At 37.1% G+C, this 22,229-nt stretch overlaps 1 protein-coding gene across 1 annotated transcript in view; it reads left to right on the forward strand.

Moving 5' to 3' along the window:
• The first annotated feature begins 2,965 nt into the window (after window positions 1–2,965).
• Window positions 2,966–22,229, forward strand: part of TSBP1 (testis expressed basic protein 1) — a 62,501-nt gene continuing 43,237 nt past the window's right edge. Inside the window, exons 1-12 of the mRNA XM_069562756.1 lie at window positions 2,966–2,978; window positions 4,616–4,696; window positions 5,684–5,716; window positions 6,126–6,158; window positions 7,227–7,259; window positions 7,345–7,374; window positions 7,465–7,485; window positions 8,738–8,758; window positions 9,283–9,303; window positions 18,133–18,153; window positions 20,742–20,780; window positions 21,364–21,384. Coding sequence (XP_069418857.1) covers window positions 2,966–2,978; window positions 4,616–4,696; window positions 5,684–5,716; window positions 6,126–6,158; window positions 7,227–7,259; window positions 7,345–7,374; window positions 7,465–7,485; window positions 8,738–8,758; window positions 9,283–9,303; window positions 18,133–18,153; window positions 20,742–20,780; window positions 21,364–21,384 — 367 coding nt within the window. The remainder of the gene's footprint in view (window positions 2,979–4,615; window positions 4,697–5,683; window positions 5,717–6,125; window positions 6,159–7,226; window positions 7,260–7,344; window positions 7,375–7,464; window positions 7,486–8,737; window positions 8,759–9,282; window positions 9,304–18,132; window positions 18,154–20,741; window positions 20,781–21,363; window positions 21,385–22,229) is intronic.

Below are 22,229 nucleotides of genomic sequence, written 5' to 3' on the forward strand. Positions count from 1 at the left end.
AGGCATTGGCTCACAATTGTGATGGCTTGAAAGTCTGAAATCTTAGGGCTGGTGAGTAGGCTATAAAAGCACAAGAGAGTTGATATTGCAGTCTTAAGTTTGAAATCCACAGGGAAGGGCAAGCAAGTTGGAAACACAGGCAAAGTTTCTATGATGCATTCTTAAGGCATAATTCTTTTTTCTTTAGGAAATGTCAGCCTTTGCTTTTAAGGCCTTCAGCTAATTGGATGAGTCCCAGCCATATTATGAAGAATAACCTACTTTACTTGAAGTCTTATGATTGTAAATGCGTATCACATCTAAAATATACCTTCATAGCAAAGTCTAGACTACTCCTTGACCAAATAACTGGGCATGTAGCCTAGCCAAGCTGATATATAACATTAACCATCACAGGGGGTGTTTAGGTTTGTTTGGTTTAGTTGCGTTTGTGTTCAGATTTATGATGGCAGTAGTAGTTATAATGGTAATATCAAGAAACTATAATGTTTCCTCCATTAGAATTTTTCTGCATGTTCACATTTAGGCTATGGTAAGATAGCTGCAATTCAGAAACCAGGCTGCTGAGATATTAAGCTATTTTGCAAAATGTTATGCAATCAAATTCTATATAATTCTATTATGGTATGCTATTAACATAATCAAAATTATATGGTTAATATTTGTAGCTGACTATTGGATTTACAGTGGTTCTAATAACTTTGTGATATAACCAGAATTAATCTATGTCAGACCACCTGACCTGCCTCTTGAGAAACCTATATGCAGGTCAGGAAGCAACAGTTAGAACAGGACATGGAACAACAGACTGGTTCCTAATAGGAAAAGGAGTACATCAAGACTGTATATTGTCACCCAGATTATTTAACTTATATTTAGAGTACATCATGAGAAACACTGGGCTGGAAGAAGCACAAGCTGGAATCAAGATTGCCAGGAGAAATATCAATAACTTCAGATATGCAGATGACACCACCCTTATGGCAGAAAGTGAAGAGGAACAAAAAAGCCTCTTGATGAAAGTGAAAGAGGAGAGTGAAAAAAGTGGCTTAAAGCTCAACATTCAGAAAACTAAGATCATGGCATCCAGTCCCATCCCTTCATGGGAAATAGATGGGGAAACAGTGGAAACAGTGTCAACTTTATTTTTGGGGGCTCCAAAATCACTGCAGATGGTGACTGTAGCCATGAAATTAAAAGACGCTTACTCCTTGGAAGAAAAGTTATGACCAGCTTAGATAGCATATTCAAAAGCAGAGACATTGCTTTGCCAACTAAGGTCCGTCTAGTCAAGGCTATGGTTTTTCCAGTAGTCATGTATGGATGTGAGAGTTGGACTGTGAAGAAGGCTGAGTGCCAAAGAATTGATGCTTTTGAACTGTGGTGTTGGAGAAGACTCTTGAGAGTCCTTTGGACTGCAAGGAGATCCAATCAGTCCATTCTGAAGGAGATCAGCCTTGGGATTTCTTTGGAAGGAATGATGCTAATGCTGAAGCTCCAGTACTTTGGCCACCTCATGCGAAGAGTTGACTCATTGGAAAAGACTCTGATGCTGGGAGGGATTGGGGGCAGGAGGAGAAGGGGGCGACAGAGGATGAGATGGCTGGATGGCATCACTAACTCGATGGACATGAGTCTGAGTGAACTCTGGGAGTTGGTGATGGACAGGGAGGCCTGGCATGCTGCACTTCATGGGGTCGCAAAGAGTCAGACACGACTGAGCAACTGAACTGAATCTATGTCAATAGATGAGTCAAAATATGGAGTGATTATTTTAATACTAGTAATTTAAATTTATATATGTAAAAATTTTTAATGACTCCTTCCTCATCAATCTAGATCATAAAAATAGGCTAAATAAGGATTTCAACTATCAGAGTCAATCTTAGAAGACAAAGTAGGTAGGTGGAAAATCCTATAACTGGAGAGCATTACTCTCTTCCTCCTGCACCTCACTGCTTAGTCTAAAATATATCACCATGGACAGTAGGCCTCCAAAACTGAAATGAACTGTGGCTTTGTAAACAGAATATGGACTCTGGAGTCAGAAACTCTACTGTTTGCTGGTTGGGCAGTTTCAGATGTCTTAGTCTTAAAGGATTTCATTGAGAAGATCATTGGGGATTAAATGTGTTGGTCCTTGGAAAGTATCTACTACAGAGCTATATTGGGGAAGGAAATGGCAACCCACTACAATATTCTTGCCTGTGAAATCTCATGGAGAAATGAGCCTGGCAGGCTACAGTCCATGGGGTCGCAAGTCAGGTATGACTTAGCAACTAAATCACCACAGAGCCTTATGGTTCCAAAACACTTAATAAAAGGGGGTTTTACTTCTCTCTTTGTCCTCCACAATGGCTTGTGAAATCCCATTCACTGGCTCATTCTTCCTCGCACCACAACCTCTTAGCTTTCCCTTATTACATTTAACTCCATTGCCTCAGCTTCATGATTCACCCTCCATTTGTTTCAAGGAACATAGAAATGTTTTTCACTTTTAATCATCAAACATTTATTAAGTCCCTAACTGCCTCAAGAGTTACAAAGATGAATGAAACACAATCTCTGGTCTCAAAATCCCTGGAAAATTAGAAATTATCCCAGAGCCCAGACAGAGTAAGTTCCCTTCCAGTATCCTAAATTTAAGATCCTCCAAAGTATTCTGAAATCTTTACAGCCTCTTGGTTCCCTTCTTCCTTTCCTCCTGCCTCTAAGTTCTAGTTCTTTGTTATGACACACATTCCAGAACTTTCACAGGCCATACTCCTGTAGTCTGCTTAGGTCTGATCAACCTGAGCCACACGATTCCTCTGTGACTCTCTGCATCCTTGTTTACAAGGGCCTCCCCCACATCCAAGTTCATACTGCTCAGAAACAGTGAGCTTGGGGTGTTTGTTTTATCTTGATTGCCCTCTGACAAAGAAATCCAGATGACACAGAACCCACTGAGGACAATACCTGGAACATGGCAGTCTTGGGTATGGACTGACGCCTTCTCTGAGGCCTTCTTGACCCTACTGGCTCAGGAGTCTTCTCTTTGGGAATTTTAATACAACTGCTTTCCTTTCCTTGCCTGCTTTCTTTCAAATCAATATCCTTTCTTTCACTCTCATTGATTTCTCTGGAAGCCTGAGGAAAACAAACCCACATTCAACCTGTAGCCTGAGTGCTGATTTCTCCTTCGGTTTCTGGAGTTGGAATTGGTCAAAGAAAATAGCTATTTTCTGGAGAAACAGGAAAATTCCTCAGTCTTTTATCTCACTGCCTGTAATATTGCTAACTTTATAATCTTCCTCCATTCTTCCTCTTATTTTCTTCAGGAAGAGAGAGGAGCATTTTCTTAGTGGTCTAACATAAGAACATTCCAGGCATCATTCAAGAGGCTTGATCCAATATCCTATGTGTTTATTCCTTCCTCTCCTAAGGATTATTTCATATCAGATATGAAATTGTTACTTTCATGATAGAGATCAAACTATTTGCTCTTCATTTTAGTGGTATATTAAGAGCAAATCTCTGAAGGTTATCTGGTAAGAGAATTTTCTCTTCTGACCTAATACATAGAAGACTCAGCAAACGTTTTCCTAATTTGCCCTAATTGGAGGTATATTGTTACATCTTGAGGTGAATTCACATACTGCTTTTTTGCAGTATCCTTAATCTTGGTGTAATGTTCTTAGCCCTTCGAAGTCTAATTTTCTTCAGCATTTTTCACAGTCATAGTCAGATTTATGGTTGGTTCTTTAATTCATGCATTCCTCCCATTCTCTCTCCCATCCTCCCTCATTCCTACCTTTGTTTTCTCTCTCTCTTTCCATCTTTCCTTCTTTTCTTCCTTCACCAAAAGCCTCCACAGTCTATGCTCTTCATAACCACAGCAATATAATCTTGTTAAGATTCTCTCTTTAGTGACACATAAACACACACTAAGGTAAGAAAGTCTCACTGCGCTCTCTCCTACTGACCACAGTAGCAACCCTCATAAATATTTATCTTATAATGAAGGACTTGGTAAGTGATGTTTGAGGGGTCTTTTTCAATAAGAAATTTCTTTCCTCTGCTGTGACTTGCATTAGTATGAACTGAATGACCTACAGTCAAATTTTTTGATCACCCATGAAAAAATTTTGAGTGTTCATTTTTTATATATGTATATAAAAATTTTATGAACACACTACTAATACATAAAGAAAACAGAAAGTCTATAAAATTTTAAGTTATAAGTTACATAAAAATAAAACTAATATTTCTTTCTAACATCCCAATGGATTTCTTTACATGCCACTGGCTCCGCTAACCATCTCTCACCCACAGAGTAAGGAGTTCAATGAGGAGGAAATCTGTCAGATTTCCCACTCTAAACCAAGGGTACAAGCATCTGAGGGTCTTAGTATCTGACCAAAAGGACCAACAGAAAAGCCAAGAAATGGGAGGGAAAATACGTGGGGACAAAAAGATGATGAAAAAGGAAGAACAGAGTTGAGGTAGCACAAAAGGGAGGGGGCGTGGTATAGGGGAAATGTCTATCTGTACGTAAGAGGTGCCCAGAAGTTGTCTCTGATAATGACCAGGTCTAAATAAACAGGCTACAGGTGAGTTTTCTTTTCAGAAATAGTTTTGGCTGTTATCCTGACTCTGCTGGGATTTGCCATTCTCGCTATTTTGTTAACAAGATGGACACGGCGCAAGCAAAATGGTGAGTAACAATGAGTGAAAATGGAGATTCTCTATGAAAGCCACAGAGGTAGGAATGTCAAGATTCAGTCTGAGTTTGTTCCTATTTACCAGATATCTAGAGAATTTGCCAGTATTCTGGAAATCCATTTCAATACATGTAATCTCTGACCTATTAGTGATTCCCCCTGAATCTCACATTACAGAAAAAAAAAAAATCACATTGAGTTTAACAAGAGAAATAATATGAATAGTCTAAAAGAAAGTTATCTGAGCTCCAAGAGAAATTACCTTAGGAAAAGAAAGCAGAAGAGAGAAGGCACTACACTAGTAGATACCACTGGTTAATATTATACAGAAAGAATTCAATATTTTTAGTGATTAGGGAGCTGATAAGAAGAAACAAATATACGGTAATAGTTGTCAGTGAAACAGAGATATGGCTTAGATCTACATTGACCTATTCCTGTGCCATGAGACACCTTCAGGAATTTTCTTAGCATCTTTCCCACTTCCTTCTAGTCAACTGCTGCTGCTGCTGTTAAGTCGCTTCAGTCGTGTCCGACTCTATGCGACCCCATAGATGGCAGCCCACCAGGCTGCCCCTTCCCTGGGACTCTCCAGGCAAGAACACTGGAGTGGGTTGCCATTTCCTTCTCCAATGCATGAAAGTGAAAAGTGAAAGTGAATGTCGCTCAGTCATGTCTGACTCTTCGCGATCCCATGGGCTGCAGCCTACCAGGCCCCTTTGTCCATGGGATTTCGCATCCCCTCCTTATTTCTCATATTCAGTGCCTACAAACTCTCAGAGAATAGTAAGTCATATGGAAGGACAAACAAAACAAGGCTGACTGGAGGCATGGGAAAAAAGGTAGGAACCAGTAATGCATGATGTCAAGACCATTTGGGGAGCAAAGAAGCATGGCTTAGAGTGAGGAGAGTTGAAACAGGATAAACAACACCTCTCACAAGTGGCTAATAGAAATATTTTTGCTTAATTCTTCCACAGAAATTGATATCTCAAGATACAGTTCTGAACAAAGTAAGTACTTATACCCATGAGAAAAAGAAAGTAAGCATTTATGAAATTTCCATAAATCAGGGACCAAATCTGTCTTGTTTACCACTGCATTTCCAGCACCTTGCATAGTGCATCATTCCGTGAACTGAACTTCTAAGTTACTGGGAGAATTTCGCCAAGAGGAAAAAGCAACTTTGAGAGCCCTTTTGATTATTATTCAGCCCAGATAATATTATGAAAATGGTGACTGGTGTGGTCATTAGCATAATCTCCTGTTACTTATGCACAGTCCTTAGTTCCTACAAAGTAAATTAATTTCCCATCATTACCTGTTATCAGGAGTTCATGTCTACTTTAGGTCTCAGAGTCTTAAAGCCCCACTAATTTTCAAGATGCAAAATCATGGAGCGCTCTCTCCTTTTTCTTCCAGGTGCTGGTCTGTTGGACTATGAGGATGACAGAGGTAAATAAACTAGGAAATACTAGAGAAAAACTAGGAAAGTGTTCCTGAGAGGATAAAATGGGCTCATCTCCCTTTGAGCATGATTTATTACATAGCATGCCTTTTGTTGTTGTAATTTCCAACTGCCAAATCATCTCCTTCTGCATATACAAATATGTGAAAGATTGTGTATTTTTTTCTGAGAAAAGACAAATATGTTCCCTTCTTAAGACCACTAAAAGAATTCTTTCCAGTTGCTTTTAATCCCAAGATCTTGGAAAGGTTAATGAACTTTTGAAATGAAACAATTACCTGGATGTGTAAAATGAGAATGAAATACATAATTCATGAGCTGTCATGAAGCAGCATACATGAGGATACTTTATAAGGTATAAAGTATAATAGGTGAGCACAATTTATATTTTTTAATCTTCATATTATAAGATAAAATTGATACACAAAGGGTTAAGATACTTATCCAAATTCACCTAGCAAAGGAAGGAGTTGAATAGTGAAGCCAATTAGTGGCCCTGAACTCAATAGTCACACTCTTACATATTACTATCCAAAAGTGATTTAAGACAAAAAAAGGCTTATTTTATACTATTTATTATTATAAAGAGAGTTACACTCTGTCCCTCAAATCAGAACGTGTGGTCTGACATGAGTGATAAAATGAAATGATAAAGCTTATGAAATAAAACACTCAGAAATCCAATAATTCTAAAGAGATTCCAAGACACACTCTACTTCTTTGTAAGGACACACAACACACACACACTACAAGCACATAGATTCATATCCCCAAGAGGAAAGAAAAGAGTGGGTAACTTGGTCACTTTGCTTGTCCCACATTTGGACTCTTGGCCCATTTCCCCTCTTCTTATCTCTATGATTCATCTGTCTCGACCAGCAAGATTGAGGAGCAAAGGGCCCTGATAATTTCCTCTTTCTTTTCTGAAACAGAATCCAAAGAAAATGAGAATATCTGGGAAACTAGAAAAGTCTCTTAGAAGCTAGATTGAAACTAATGATGAAACATTTCTTGATGGGCTGTTAGTTAACTTAATCTGTTTTTTCCCCCAAAAGATTTTTCTTCTCCAAGAGCTAAAAGAGGAAGAGGTAAATAGATTTTCACCTAATAAGAAAATAATGTAGGCATGGTTGTCAAGGTAGAATCTCATTATATTTTCCTCTTCTTTTTTAGGATTCCAGAATTTATACTCAACAGAAAGTGGTAAATAAATTAGATCCTAGCTTGCTAAGGAATTAATACAGAAATTGCTTATGAGAAATTAAGAATCTTTTTTTTCCTTCAATCCTCTAGACATTTCATATGATGATCGAGGTAAGTCTATTTAGAGATTATGGTAAAATTAAAGGAAAATCTATACTTTTTTCCTGTTATACATGAAGGGCTATAAAACCTACCCAGGTAAAAGATAAGAAACCAAAATAACATATAGAAGATTGTGACATTCAGAAATGTTCACCTTCACACTGTGAGACACTTTTTCCCAAGTGCTATTCAATTCCTCGTCTATTTACTTCCTAACTGGTTTAAGAAAAGTAATCTGAGTAACTCAGGAGAAATTCAGTATTTTAGAGCTCAGAAATGCTAAATATTCAGTGAGTCTTTCTTAATATAAGTGCTAAGAAACAAAAGAATAAACCCCTGAAAATTCAGCACATTAGGATATGATCTGTGCATGGAATGCACTGAATTTATTTTTAATGTTATTAACTTCTAAAGCAAATGTAGCATTTTCTATCTTTAAAATATCCATAGAATTATAAGAAACAAGTAGCATTAATGGAAAGCAGGGATTTTGTGTGTTTTAGTCTTAATTCACATTACAAAGACAATCAAGTATCTCCTCCAACAAGTGAGCTCATATAAATGCTCATATAAATGAGCAAAGCACTCATTTTCAGAAAAAGAGCTGGGAAAAAAAAATACATGCTGCCTTCACAGTTCTGGGTGGATCTTTAACTACTTCAGTAAAAGAACAAATGATACCATTAAGCAACATAATTTAAGTCACTTCCAGAGTGCCAATATTATTTATTTTTACATTTTCATGAAAATAACAGTGATAATATGACAAGTTTTGTGTAATAGTGATAACACGTCAAGCTTTGTATGTCTCTGGAGCTTTTGTAGAAAATCTATTTCTATAAAATCACTAAGAAACAAGTTTTAGATGAAAGGATATACATTCAATCACAATAAGCATATGCATATGGATTCATTATAATTTGCATTATCATCACTGAACTTGAATTTTCAATCAGCTGAGTGAATCTTTTTCCTTTTTTTCTCTTATTTAGCCTCAACTTATTTTATAGCTAATATGTACTGTTTTAGTGTTTTCATTATTTCTTCTCACTGCACTTATTTACCTTAATTAACCTTTGCTGCCCTTTTTTTTTCCCTTTGGGCTTGTTATTTGGCTCATAAACTAAGGCATGAAGAGATTTTGCCTTAGTTTCTTGCTTACTTGGATACTGAGGGTGTTGATTGAGTAATCCTCCATAATGATATCAAAACTATAGAAACAGAAAATTCAAAATGACTTTTCTTTGTTTTGTGTTTTTAGAGGGATACAACAGAAATTATAGTGAGTATCCTCTTATTTCTCAATAAAAGTGCATTTCCCATTAAGTAACATTTCCCTAGGTTGTTAAAGGTTTGGGGAAAGAGAAATCCTATCGGTTTATATGACTACTAAGCATTAGACAAGGTCACCCAGTGCTGGTTTACAATGATCTGTCAGTAGCACGTTTCCAAACTGACTGAAAGGAAAGGAAAAAAAAAAATTAGAGAAAGTGTTGAATGTGAGAAAAAGGAAGTGATAAACAGGGAGAAGAGAAAAAGAGACAGAAAGGAGAACAGAAAAAAATGCAAGCCACAAGTTTCATAGGAATAGCATCCATCTACTAAAACACAAAACCCTTTACAGAGATTGAAGGGATGAGAGATCTGCTGGACATGACTTCCAATGCCCACCACCAAGTCAGTGGATCTCCCTCAGCCAGGGCTTCATCTCCTGAAGAGCTGCAATGACTGAAGCTAATAGGCCAAGGTTAGGGATCCAAATTCTGATGATTTGCCTCCTGTGTCCCTGTGTTGTGTGTGTTTTAGTGCCATCAACCAGCTCCCTCGGTAAGTTCTTTGTGACTTTCTTTCAATTCTACTCTCATCTGGTTTGCAAGTCCTGAAGTTCCTGTATTTGATTTTTTCTCTTAAAGAAGTTTTAAAAATAAAGGATACAAATAATTAACACTTGTAAACCCACACCCTAAATTTGATAACTGGTATTATTTTTGTCTTAATTCTTAACTGGCAGGTAGAAATCTTATGTCTCCATTTATAGATCTATTCTACTCTCTCCTCTTCCCAAAGAGTTATAAGTGTATTATAAATCTTTAATTTATTTTCACATATTTATATAATCTCTCTGTAACACTTAACACATAGTATTGTTTTGCATACATTTTTTAAAATTTTACTAAAATGGCATCATTCTAAAACCATCATTACAACCTGCTTTTTCCCAAAAAAACATGGTAATACTGAAATATATAGAAATCCAAATTATGCATTTTAATCATTGAATGATATTCTAGCTTGCAAATATACATTATTTTTATTTTTTCCCCTACTGATACATTCTTAACATTTCCAATTTCTTCTGTCACAAATAATACTATAAAATGTCCTTCTGTAAGGGGAAAATAGTTTATTCAAGGTACCTACCCTGAAGTAAGATGAATGAATCACACTGTGTATGAACATTCACGTAAGTTAGGGATATTTTAAGTTTACTATTGTGTGAGTTCCATGGTAGTTACACATAGCAAAATGTGCTATATGTGAAGCATAGCAAAATGTATAAAAGTTTCCCATTTCCCTGCATCAATTCAAACCTAGATTTTGTCATACTTTTACACTACTGCGACTTTGATAAGTTAAATTACTTTTTTACAGTCATAGATGTATATAAATGTTTGGGCATCTTTCAGGTTTAGCATTGCTGGCTTCATCCTGTGCCTTTCTTCTTTTACTTTGGCCCAAAGACAATCCTTTAGTGGTTCTTTAAGCCCCATGTGTGTGTAAAAATTTTTCTAAGCCTTTGTATGACTGAAAATAGTTTTTCTTCACCCTCAGCCTTAAACAAGAGTTAAGCTGAGTAAATAATTAACAATTATTTTTTCTCACACTTTGAAGATTTAGTCCATTGTCTTCTGGCATTTACTATTGCTGATAAGAATATGCTACTATTTTGATGACTGTACCTAAGTAAATATGGTTTTAAGATTTTATCCTTACAGTCTGCATTTTAATTTATACATATATTAATTAAACATATATATAAAAGCCACTGGCTTCCCCAGTGGCTCAGCAGCAAAGCATTCACCTGCAGTGTAGGATCTACACTGCATCTATCTAACAAACTATAGTCTCTTCTTCTAAAATAACTGTCAAATATGTGTAAAGACTCTCCTCACAGCTTCAGGTCTGGTAATGTCTCTTTCATATTCCTCATTTGCATTAGTTAACTTCAGCTCCTATAATAGGTAAATCTTAGACTTTCAGTGATTCTAATCATAAAATCCCATTATTCTGTAATATCAAATATGCCTGGTTCATGTTTAGCTCTTCTGTTAGCAATGACTTAAGCATTTAAGTTCATCCTATATCTCCACCATCTTTACCTTATGGCTTCTAAGTTCATCTTGCCTACCTTAAGTGAGCAGAGGAGAAAAGCTTTTAGATCATGAGTGGGAGACTTTTATGGATAAGCCTGGATGTTGTCACACATCACTTCCAAATAATTGGCTAGAATTCAATCATATGTCTAAACCTAATGGCAAGGGAATCTGGGGGCAATAGTCTAACTATGCTGTATTAATTTTCTATTGCTATTATAACAAAATGCCACAAATTTAATGGCTTCAAACAACACAAATTTATTATTTTATAGTTCTATAGATTAGAAATCTGACATGTCTTACTTGACTAAAAATCAAGGTGTTAGCAAGGCTGTATTCTTTCTGGAAATTCTAGAAGTCAATCTGTTTCCTTGTTTTTTCAGCCTCTAGAGGCTGCCCACATTCCTTACGGTCCTTGGCTTATGGTCCCCTTCCTCCATCTTCAAAGCTAGTTAAAATAAGCTAAACTTTCACATCATATCACTCTGAACTTTGTTCATTATTACATCTCTCTCTTTGACTCCCTTCAACTTCCTGCTTCTGCTTTTAACACTTTTGTGAAGACAGCTGAGCGCCGAAGAATTGATGCTTTTGAACTGTGGTATTGGAGAAGACTCTTGAGAGTCCCTTGGACTGCAAGGAGATCCAACCAGTCCATTCTGAAGGAGATCAGCCCTGGGATTTCTTTGGAAGGAATGATGCTAATGCTGAAGCTCCAGTACTTTGGCCACCTCATGCGAAGAGTTGACTCATTGGAAAAGACTGATGCTGGGAGGGATTGGGGGCAGGAGGAGAAGGGGACGACCGAGGATGAGATGGCTGGATGGCATCACTGACTAAATGGACGTGAGTCTGAGTGAACTCCGGGAGTTGGTGATGGACAGGGAGTGCTGGCGTGCTGCGATTCATGGGGTCACAGAGTTGAACATGACTGAGCGACTGAACTGAACTGAACTGAATATTACACTGGGCCTACACAGATCATACAGAATAATCTTTCTTTTTTTAAGATTAACTGATTAGCAACATTAACTCCATTTGCAACCCTGATTCCATGTAATGTAACATATTCACAGATTCTGGGGATTAGGATGTGACCACGGAGGAGAGAGGAGTGAAGGGTTCTATATCATTTCCTTATTTCTCGATGCTTGACCCTGGATGTTTTCCTCAGATTATATCATTCACTAATTCTTTCTCTGTGTTGCTGTTTAGTCACCAAGTTGTGTCCGACCCTTTTACTACCCATGGAGTGTAGCCACCAGGCTCCTCTATTCATGTAGATTTCCCAGGCAAGAATATTGAAGTGGGTTGCCATTTCCTTCTCCAGGGATCCTCCTGACCCATGGATTGAACCTACACCTCCTGCATTGCAGGTGGATTCTTTACCACTGAGCCACTGAGGAAGCCCAAGTCTTTTTTTTTTTTAATTGGAGGCTAATTACTTTACAATATTGTGCTGGTTTTTGCCATACATTCACATGAATTGGCCATGGGTGTACATGTGTTCCCCATCCTGACCCTCCCTCCCACCTCCCTCCCCATCCCATCTCTCAGGGTCATCCTAGTGCACCAGCCCTGAGTGCACTGTCTCATGCATTGAACCTGGACTGGCGATCTATTTCACATATGTTATATACATGTTTCAATGCTATTCTCTCAAATCATCCCACCCTTGCCTTCTCCCACAGAGTCCAACAGTCTGTTCTTCACATCTGTGTCTCTTTTGCTGTCTCGCATATACGGTCATTGTTACCTTCTTTTTAAATTCCATATATATACGTTAATATACTGTATTGGTGTTTTTCTTTCTGACTTACTTCACTCTGTATAATAGGCTCCAGTTTCATCCACCTCATTAGAATGGATTTAAAGGAATTCTTTTTAATAGCCGAGTAATATTCCATTGTGTATATCTACCATGGCTTTCTTATCCATTCATCTGCCGATGGACATCTAGATTGCTTCCATGTCCTGGCTATTATAAACCATGCTGCGATGAACATTGGGGTACATGTGTCTCTTTCAATTCTGGTTTCCTCGGTGTGTATGCCCAGCAGGGGGATTGCTGGGTCATATGGCAGTTCTATTCTCAGCTTTTTAAGGAATCTCCACACTGTTCTCCATAATGGCTGTACTAGTTTGCATTCCCACCAATAGTGTAAGACGGTTCTTTTCCTCCACACCCTCTCTAGCATTTATTGTTCATAGACTTTTGGATAGCATCCATTCTGACTAGCGTGAGATGGTACCTCATTGTGGTTTTGATTTGCATTTCTCTGATAATGAGTGATGTTGAGCATCTTTTCATGTATTTGTTAGCCATTTGTATGTTTTCTTTGGAGAAATGTCTGTTTCATTCTTTGGCCCATTTTTTGATTGGGTCACTTATTTCTCTGGAATTGAGCTGCAGGAGTTGCTTGTGTATTTTTGAGATTAATTCTTTGTCAGTTGCTTCATTTGCTATTATTTTCTCCCATTCTGAAGGCTGTCTTTTCACCTTGCTTATAGTTTTCTTTGTTGTGCAAAAGCTTTTAATTTTAATTAGGTCCCATTTGTTTATTTTTGCTTTTATTTCCATTACTCTGGGAGGTGGGTCATAGAGGATCCTGCTGCAATTTATGTCAGAGAGTATTTTGCCTATGTTTTCCTCTAGGAGTTTTATGGTTTCAGGTCTTACATTTAGATCTTTAATCCATTTTGAGTTTATTTTTGTGTATGGTGTTAGAAAGTGTTCTAGTTTCATTCTTTTTCAAGTGGTTGACCAGTTTTCCCAGCACCACTTGTTAAAGAGATTGTCTTCTCCATTATATATTCTTGCCTCCTTTGTCAAAGATAAGGTGTCCACAGGTGCATGGATTTATCTCTGGACTTTCTGTTTTGCTCCACTGATCTATTTTTCTGTCTTTGTGCCAGTACCATACTGTCTGATGACAGTTGCTATATAGTATAGCTTGAAGTCAGGTAGGTTGATTCCTCCAGTTCCATTTTTCTTTCTCAAGATTGGGAAGCCCAACTCTTTCTCTGAGTCTCTTCTCTGTTTATCCACCTAATGATTTTTATAATTTAATGACTACATTTTCTACATTTGTTCATTCCATTTTATTCTCTATCAAATATAGCTTCTTCTGAATTAATGTTATTCTGCTTTATGGATTCTATCCTTTATTAACTTCCCTTGTGGCTCAGCTGGTAAAGAATCCAGCTGCAATGTGGGAAACCTAGGTTAAATCCCTGGGTTGGGAAGATCCCATGGAGAAGGGAAAGGCTACCCAATCCAGTATTCTGGCCTGGAGAATTCCATGGACATAGTCCATGGGGTCACAAAGAGCTGTACATGACTAAGTGACTTACACTTCACTTCACTATTTGAAAATCTCTTTTGAATTGCTCTTCCTTCATGTGTTGTCCCATTTGTTGTGGCTACTGTCTATCACAACAATATATTCTGACTTCTGTCTGTGAGCTCACTGGTTATCATCTGTTTGAGTTTCTCATAAATCTTTGTTGTATAATAATCCTATTACTGCACAGACTTTATAGGCCAGTTTTTGTAAGTTTATACATGCATAGTTTCTTCCCTACACGATGGATTCAAATGTGGGCTCTATACCTGAACTCAGCTTACACTGAAGTTCTACCATTGCTGATGACTCCATTTCCAACCATGGCCTGGTGCAAACAGGTCATTTCCTGGCATATATCACCTAACCAACAGGTGAGAATTAATGGTGCCCTTTTCACAGACTGAGCTTTTGTGAGACTTAGATATATAAGAAGACTAGTCCCAGGCTCTTAAAATGCATAAGACACATGGCCTTCATTTTTGTTTCTGATCGGCTGTTGATATCCCAGCTTCCTGTTAAGATACATGAGTGATGAAACTTCCAATTAACTATCCAAAATATGGACTACCTCTTGATATATTATTCTAGGAGACTTTTTTTCCTAGTTTTCAAACTCAGCTCTATATTTTAAATTTTTAAGAAATATTGTGCCCAACTTTTCCAAGTGATTAGAGAAGCAGGTGAAATATCCATCTTGACAGTGAGCCTTGACATTTTATCTTCTAACGTTCAGGTACATCCTGTCTTTTCTTGTTATTCAGCATTCCCATAGGACACAAATGATTTTGAAATGGAAACCCTTTGTTGACGCAGTTATATAGTAATGATTTTGTGCAACAAATGATCTTTCAAAGGAGAAAATAAGACAAATAAAATTAAGGAGAGGGAAAAGGAAGAAGAGGAGAGACAAGAAGGAACAGGGGAAAGGACAAAAGCAGCAGGATCAGAAATGAAAGAAGACATGGAGGCAGGAAAGTTTCCACGGTCTGAGAAACTATTAATCCCCGAAACCGTGTTATTCTTTTAACAAAAGAAATTAAATGATGGATTGCATAGATCTTGCAATCCTGTCCTATCTTAAGACTATTACTGATAGAATAAATAAAATCTGAAGTTCATACCCAAAGAGCAATCCATAGATGGATATCTATCTTCCCACCAGATGGCACTGCAACTGATAATAAAAAAAGGAATGTGACCTGTTTCCATAATCTCTTCCTAACATAGTAGCTATAGAATCTAAGTTCTCCCTGAGACACACTGATCTTTTTCTGTTTTCTTTTAGCACAGTCTCAATCCAATATTGGTAAGTTCCTTTCAGTTTAGTCGCTCAGTCATGTCCGACTCTTTGTGACCCCATGGATTGCAGCATGCCAGGCTTCCCTGTCCATCACCAAATCCTGGAGCTTACTCAAACTCATGTCCATTGAGTCAATGATGCCATCCAACCATCTTATCCTCTGTTGTCCCCTTTTCCTTCTGTCTTAAATCTTTCCCAGCATCGGGGTCTTTTCCAATGAGTCAGTTCTTCACATCAGGTGGCCAAAGTATTGGAGTTTCACCTACAGTGTCAGCCCTTCTAATGAATATTCAGGACTGATTTCCTTTAAGATTGACTGATTGGATCTTCTTGCAGTCCAAGGGACTCTCAATAGTCTTCTCCAACATCACAGTTCAAAAGCATCAATTCTTCAGTGCTCAACTTTCTTTATAGTCCAACTCTCACATCCATACATGACTACTTGAAAAACCAGAGCTTTGACTAGATGGACATTTGTTGGCAAGTAATGTCTCTGCTTTTTAATATGTTGTCTAGGTTGGTCATAGCTTTTCTTCCAAGGAGGAAACGCCTTTTAATTTCATGGCTGCAGTCACAAACTGCAGTGATTTTGGAGCCCCCCAAAAAATAAAGTCTGTCTCTGTTTCCACTGTTTCCCCATCTATTTTCCATGAAGTGATGGGACTGGATGCCAGGATCTTAATTTTCTGAATGTTGAATTTTAAGCCAACTTTTTCACTTTTCTCTTTCACGTTCATCAAGAGGTTCTTCAGTCCTTCTTCACTTTCTGCCATAAGGGTGGTGTCATCTGCATATCTGAGGTTATTGATATTTCTCCCGGCAATCTTGATTCCAGCTTGTGCTTCATCAGCCCAGCATTTCACATGATGTACTCTGCATATAAGTTAAATAAGCAGTTTACATCTTCTTTATATCTACCATTTACATTTACCAGGTACTTTACATCTTCTTAATAACCCTATGAAGTAGACATCATTACAAATGATCTATTTTAAGTGAACAAACTTAGGTGCAAAAAAGGAGTTAAGCAGTCTGTGCAGGGTCACACAGTTAGCAAGTAAAAGAATGAGGATGTAAATTCAAGCATTCTAGCACCTAATCCCCCACAGTACCTAAACAGAACTAATTAGGGTCCCATTTTTAAGAGTTTCATGAGAATTATGTGCTTTTTAAATCAATTAATTCAGACTTTTGTAGGTTTTTATTATTCCTCAGTGTCTATTCCAAGAATCTTATTTAAGTCTTCTTTCTATTTCTCAATTCAGGAAAGAGAAATGAGAGCAACTGAGTAAAAACAAAGGTGAACATAGGGCAACTAAAGAAAGTTTAGCTAAGACTAAGGTCTTCCAAGCTCCCTGAAGAGTTTCAACCTTTACAAAGACTGAAAAGAAAGAGTAAATGGCCTCCATGCTCATCGCTTGTCCTAAACATTTTTCTGGGCTTCAGTCACAGCACTAAAGCACAGGATCTTTAAAAATCTGTGACCAAATCTCACCACAGGTGGAACAGAGAATTGGGTGCTCCCTCAGGAGGGAAGAGTGAGAGTCTTTTCCTCATGCTTCTCTTCAAAAAGGAATTAACTCTAATGTTTTTAAGCAGCTGACCTCAAGGATTTATCTGTGTGTCCATTTAACGGAGCTCAGGGATTGAGCATGTTCCCAGTTGTTTCTCCACCATGAAGAATGTCAGCCCTTTTGCTTCTCCATTATCGTAGATTTTATCAGTTAATGATGAAAGGCCCAGGAATATAGGACTTCAGTCTGTGAATTCAGACTAAGTAAATCATTAAAAGTTGAGCCAAAAAGTGTTGTTAAACCCTATTATTTTAGAGATTCATTAAATAAGGTCCTGAAGATAATGAAAATTATCAAATTTCATATAGCAATTTAAAATTTAACAAAGCGAGTAAGACAAATGCTTATCTTTTCTGCAATGAATATAGTGAGGATTCATTCTACCGAAGTTTGTATGTTACTATTACTGTCATAATTATTATCATTAATAATTATCACAAACTTTCTCTATAACTTATTTTATAAGAACACTCCAAAGATCAATGGAAAAGAATAGGAAAAAAAAAAATGAGTTTACAAGTAGGAAAGAAATTACTTTTTAAAAGAATATTCCAGGAAGAATAGAAAGAGGAGAAAATTGAGTGGGGTACAGAGGAAAGTGCACTAACTTAGAGTCAGAGACACTGGAGGCTAAAACTGCCTATAATTTTTTGGATATTCAGGCACAGACCTTTGCCTCTCTTGGTCTTGGTTTTCTTTTTTATAAAAGAAACATGGCCTTTCTTTGATTCTTGAAGCTATCACATTTTGGAGAGGATACTTTCCAAACTGAAAAGAGAAAAGTGTAAGGAATGGAAAATAGGGGAAATAAAAGATGCTGAATAGAATCATTATATTGGGAATACAGTAAGTTTGAATTCTCTCCAAAAAATTTCCACTCCTGGATAGGGTCCAAGAGGAAAGAAGATTCGAGACTTAAAGATTCAAGAGGTGTGGTAACTTGTACCTACTGGAGAATGGAGGGTCTAATGTACAGTTTCTGGAAAGACTTGGCAAATAGGTGGATTATTTAAATAATTAATTCTTGACTGATTTGAATATTTTCTATTGTTCTTTAGTTTTACCGCAAGAATCTGTGAGTAAGTTTTCTTTTTGTTTCAAAATCTGGTTTGTAAGAGCTCTATATAAAATGAGAGGAGATAAAATCATGTGAACTGAATTGCAGCCTAAAAAATTTAGTGAACCTGTGATTTTAAAATGTTGTTCTGGGGACTGCCCTGGTGGTCCAGTGGTTAAGACTCTGCACTTTCACTTCTGGGGACACAGGTTCGATCCCTGGTCAGAGAATTAAGATCTTACATGCCATGCAGCACAGTTAAAAAAAAAAAATTAATATGGTTTGTAGGGCTCCTATATTAGGCAGAGGTAATCTCCCTGTCTTATCTGTTCCCTGCTTTAGAGTGACCAGGCTTGAGGCTCACAATTCTCCACCTTCTGTTTCATTAATTATCTTATCTATGTCATATAAAATGCCACCTGTAGATGTATTTTGTTTGAACAGCATAGCATTATTTTAAGTATTGTATTTTGTGTTTTTAAATAGGGTATGCATTTTTCAAGTGGCCAACATCCTCACTAGCCCCATAACTAACATTCATAATTCATGAGAACTTCTGGCTCCTAACAGCAACTAAGTTTGTGATACCCACAAAGATAACCAGTATTGGATTTCTGTCCAATATGGAAAATTTAGCACTTTCTAAGAGAACTAATCCTGACATTTTCATTAAGAAGAGTAACTATTCTCAAACCACATTCTTAATTAAAAAAAAAAAAAAAAGCACATAGCAGTACTTGGGCAAGATACTCATGTCATCATTTTTTAGCTACTTCTCCACTCCGAAAGTCAGTAATGGTTATCTTTCACTATCTTACTTATTGTCTTCACCTAGACAATGCCACAAAACTCTCAGCTTAAAATTTTCCTGTCCTCATTATTCTATAGTACTTTAGGTCAGGAATAGAAAATATATAATATGCATGCCACCTCTGTTCACACTTTTGCTGGTGGCAGACTTCAATAATGGATCATAGTTCTCTTTCCTGCTCATTCCTGCTCAGCCCACATGCAACCTAAAATTCTCCTAATCTCCAGGGAGTTGCTACTTAGAATAAGCATACAACTCATATTCTTAATAATATATGTATTTTTAAACTACCTTTATTTGATAGTGGGCATGACATGTTACTTTAATTTATACCATTTAGAAAAACTGACATCTCTTCCCAAATGCTGAAGTAGATCTCATCGTTTATGGAAAAAGCTATTATTTCCCACCTAACATAAAAAATTAATAAAAACAGAGTCATAAATATGCAAATGAAAACAAAGATTTACTATACAGCCCTGAGGATTATAGCCATTATCTTGTAATAATTTTTAATGGAGCATAATATGTAAAATACTGAGTCACTATGCCATATACCTGAAACTAATGTATTTTAAATCAACTATCTTCAATAAGTATAGCTGGGTTTCCTTGGTGGCTCAGACGACAAAGCATCTGCCTGCAATGTGAGAAACCTAGGTTCGATCTCTGGGTCAGGAAGATCCCCTGGAGAAGAAAATGGCAATCCACTCTAGTACTCTTGCTTGGAAAATTCCATGGATGGAGGAGCCTGGCATGATACAGTCAATGGGATAGCAAAAAGTCATACATGACTGAGCAACTTCACTTTATACTTCAATAAAAAAAAGAAAAAGAAATTGTAAACTTTGCAACTCACAATATTTCCTAGTAAATATAATTGTTTAAATAAGACTTCAGCACTCAAACAGTGATAAACAAAGAGAAATAAAAATACATAAACAACAAAGAGCTGAATAGGTTAAAAAAAAAAAAGGACAAGGTGAGGAAAGTAATAGGGAGTAAGAATATCACTGAAAATCTCTAAAACAGGAAAGTTAAAGACCAAAGTAGGTTCTAAGTCCAAGTCATAATTTTATATATATGCAAAACCTTGGGAATTCCATGAGAAAATTAACTCATTTCATTAAAATATTTTGGTTCAGTAAAGAGACTTTTGGCAGCTGAAAATAAGATGGGTTTTTCAAGCCAAAAACAACAGTTAAGAGACTGCAAGGTAACTAAGGAAAACAAAAGGATAGTTTCTTTAAGAGTAAAATCACACAGATTAATAAATCAGAAAAACATACTGAAATGCTCATAATTATGTCCTGTCACCAACATTCAGAACTTTCTAAATGACAGTAAGAAATAAAAGAGAGAAGAAAGTAGAAGAAAAGTAAAATAAAGCAGAATACCTTAAATGCAGTGAAAACTTACTATTTTGCAGAATTTCATTCCTTATAGTCACTGAATATTTCTTTCCATAACATTTCTATTAGAACTTTTCAGCTTTCCTATCAATTATTATGCTTGCTTTTTCACTGCAACATTGCAATGTATGTAAGACAGGAGATATGATTTCCATTTTAACGATTAGAAAATTAATGCTTCAAAGGTTTAGTGACTTACCCAGTCAAAGAGCTAGAAAGTAGCAAAGCTAGGACTCTCTAATAATGGATCTTTAACCTCAAGGGTATTTGTACCTTATGCCCTCTGAAAGTCTAAATCTAAGTGGGATTATATTTGTCAATTTCCTTTCTCTTTTGGTTAAACAGCAAACATTTATTTCTCAAAGTTCTTGTCAATTTTCATCATAGGTGATACAAATGACTTAAAAGCAACTCCAGAACTTTTACGTAAGTTTCCCCTCAACTCAGTTGTTTCCATCTTTTACAAAGTGCGTACCTCTGTGGGACTGGGGGCAGGGGGGGGGGGCGGGGGCGGCGGGGGCGGCGGGGGGGGGGGGTAGTGCCTACTATTAGGGGACTGCGGGGGAGGGAGTTGAGGAGGCACATAAAAATGGAAGAAAGAGAACAATTACTCATTATTTTATTGCTCTCCTTTCTGGTATGAGGAACTTGATGTTGATTTCAGGATCCCCTTAAGTAACTAATGATTTTCTTATTTTGCAAAGTGGAAATTCCGCTAATGAAAATAAAGTAATTAACCAAAACGTAAAACAAAATCCCCAGTTCAATGGGGTCATTTAGCAAAAACAAACCTTTAGAAGGATCTGACAGCAAGATGACTGTAAAAATTGAGAATACAAAAAATAATTGAGAATATGATCTTATTGGATTCCTAAGGAAAAGGGTCGAGGGAGATACAGATTCACCTTCTTACTGCCCTCCATGTAAATCTGATATGTAGTAAATGCTTATTCTGAAACTCCATGAAATGTACATTCTTCAGTCAAACTTTTTTCTGTTTACATTTTAGCTGGCACTGTAGGACCCATAAGTAAGTTCTTTTTCTGTATTTTAATCCTCCTGTGTTTTGCATCACTATGCTGTTAGAATATGTAAGACACTCCTATCCCTGGATGTTTTTAACCCCTCCTGCACAATTTGTTAATTCTTTTCTCTTTATTCTCTAATATTATCTTAACAAGCTAGGTTCCTCTGTGAGGAAGTACTGTCAGTTTTAATTATATAAAAATTTTGAGATTCGGTGGCAGAGGGAATTATTAGAAAAGTAGGAAGTTTCCTTTCTAAAAATCCCAGTGACACTCAGAGGATAAGGATAGCGAGTTCCAATTGGCTGACCTAGGATACCCAGGATATTGTTGACAGTTGCATGGAATTTAGCTGCCGTCTATGGAGTCACACAGAGTCAGACACGACTGAAGCGACTTAGCAGCAGCAGCAGCAGCAGCAGCAGCTATTATCAGAGTAAATCTGGAAGAAGTGTCCAGATAGCATTTTAAATGATATAACCAAACATTTCTGGTAGAAGCACTGGGGGAGAATAAAGACTGAGAGATAAGAGAGAGGCAGTTGACTCAGAAATGAAAAAAAGGGGGGGGGGAGGGTGTGGGGTAAAAGGAGAGAGCAATGTACAAATGCTCTGAAATTTTACCAGTCCTTTACAACCTTGCTGTATAAAGTGAGTCCAAGGACCTGTGTTGGCATCACCTTGGAGTTTATGAGAAATGCGGAATCTCAGCCTAACACCCATTCTCAGGACTATTAAATCAGAATCTGCTTTTTAACAAGATCCCCAAGTGATTTGTATGCACAGTAAAGTTTAGAACTATTGCTTTACAGAGTTTCAATCCTTTTGCATTTGGAAAGGAAATAAAGAGT

The sequence above is a fragment of the Ovis canadensis genome, chromosome 20, assembly GCF_042477335.2.
Source record: "Ovis canadensis isolate MfBH-ARS-UI-01 breed Bighorn chromosome 20, ARS-UI_OviCan_v2, whole genome shotgun sequence".
NCBI classification, from domain to species: Eukaryota; Metazoa; Chordata; class Mammalia; order Artiodactyla; family Bovidae; genus Ovis; species Ovis canadensis.